We start from the raw sequence: 1532 nt of genomic DNA, 5'->3' as shown, positions 1-1532 counted from the left end.
AATCTTTGATCAAAAAACCACCACCTACTTACGACGAGCTGCTTGCTCGGGCGAAAAAATATGTGAATTTAAAAGAGATAAAAGTTTCCCGGTCGAATGGGTGGACGGACAAGCCCTTGAGTCCAAAGAATGTTAGAACTCCTAACACGCCTCGGAAAGCGGGACCAGTTCCTCGACCCAAGCTGCTTGGACAATTCACCTCTTTCACCCCCTAAGGATGAGCAAGACTCGAGCCCTCCAGATATGCGAAGAAAAACAACTTTTACAAAGGCCCCCATGGAGCGAGCAGGGGCCTCGCAGGCCAAAGTCATACAAGTACTGTGACTTTCATAATGAGTACGGGCATAACACCAATGACTGTCGACAATTGGAACAAGAAATTGAGAGAATAATTCAACAAAATTCAAGGATAAAAGACATCATAGGAAAGCAGAACAGAGGATATCAATCGAATAAGAGGGGTCGGGATAGTTCCGAACACCTAGGACCCAGACAAAGACCCGAGCCACCACGGGGCAACTTTCAGCGCCCGAATCCAAATAAACCGGGTAACAATCAGGGGCCGCCCCAACCCGCGAGAGGAGTCATTAACATGATCTCCGGAGGACCAACAGATGGAGATTCCAATAGAGCAAGGAAAACGAGCAGTAGAAAATTGAGCAACATGGAGATAGCCGACCATATGGTTAGAACAGGCCCGACCCTTTCTTTTGGTCCGAATGATCTTAAGGGCTTGTCAGATACTACTCATAATGACGCACTGGTTATTCGAGCTCTGGTCACTAATTACGATGTGGCCCAGATTTTTTTGGATTTCGAAAGCTCGGTCAATGTACTATTTCAAGAGACCATAAATCAGATGGATTTAGGAGAGTATAAGGTAGAACCAGTGGTGACGTCGTTGTTCGGGTTTACAGGTCATGTCATCCGACATACTGGACTGATCAATTTACCGCTCACTTTGGGAAAGGACCGTACAAGAAAAACATGGATTGTCAGTTTTATTATCGTGGATGCACCCTCTGCGTACAATGCTATCTTGGGAAGACCTGCCATGACTATCTTTATGGCCGTAGCATCAGCATTATATCAAAAGCTCAAATATCCTGTGGGAACGAAATTGGCGAGGTTCAGGGAGATCAGAAGATTTCTCGCAAGTGCTATGTAGAAGAAGTACGGATAGAACAAAAAGCAGTCAAGGTTGGCCATGATGACCGACCCGGGCCTAGAGGCCGGGAACAAGGAAAATTGTTAGAAGAAAATACCCCTATGACTGCAGAAGAAGAATACGAAGAAATTTTGATTTGCCCTCCGACTGGGTCAGTCAGGGTGGCAAGGACGATAGAAGCCTCCCTCAAAGAAAAACTGATAAATTTCTTGAACGAGAACAAAGATGTCTTTGCATGGACTGTATCCAATCTCTTAGGGGTGCGAAGAGAGGTAATGGAGCATAAATTGAACGTTATCCAAGAATATCGTCCAACTATTCAGAAAAAACGACACTTTGGGCCCGAAAAAGACGCTGTGATTCA

General features: G+C 45.3%; 1 protein-coding gene across 1 annotated transcript; it reads left to right on the top strand.

The window, feature by feature from the left end:
* The first annotated feature begins 592 nt into the window (after nt 1-592).
* LOC140860430 (uncharacterized) lies at nt 593-1168 on the top strand. Its single transcript, XM_073263448.1, has one exon. The coding sequence runs from the start codon at nt 593-595 to the stop codon at nt 1166-1168; it is 576 nt and encodes a 191-aa protein (XP_073119549.1).
* The last annotated feature ends 364 nt before the right edge of the window (nt 1169-1532 follow it).

The sequence above is a fragment of the Henckelia pumila genome, chromosome 1 (assembly GCF_033568475.1).
Source record: "Henckelia pumila isolate YLH828 chromosome 1, ASM3356847v2, whole genome shotgun sequence".
In the NCBI taxonomy this organism is placed as follows: Eukaryota; Viridiplantae; Streptophyta; class Magnoliopsida; order Lamiales; family Gesneriaceae; genus Henckelia; species Henckelia pumila.
The sequence above is the reverse complement of the archived record's forward strand: the minus strand, read 5'-3'. Positions and strand labels throughout refer to the sequence as shown.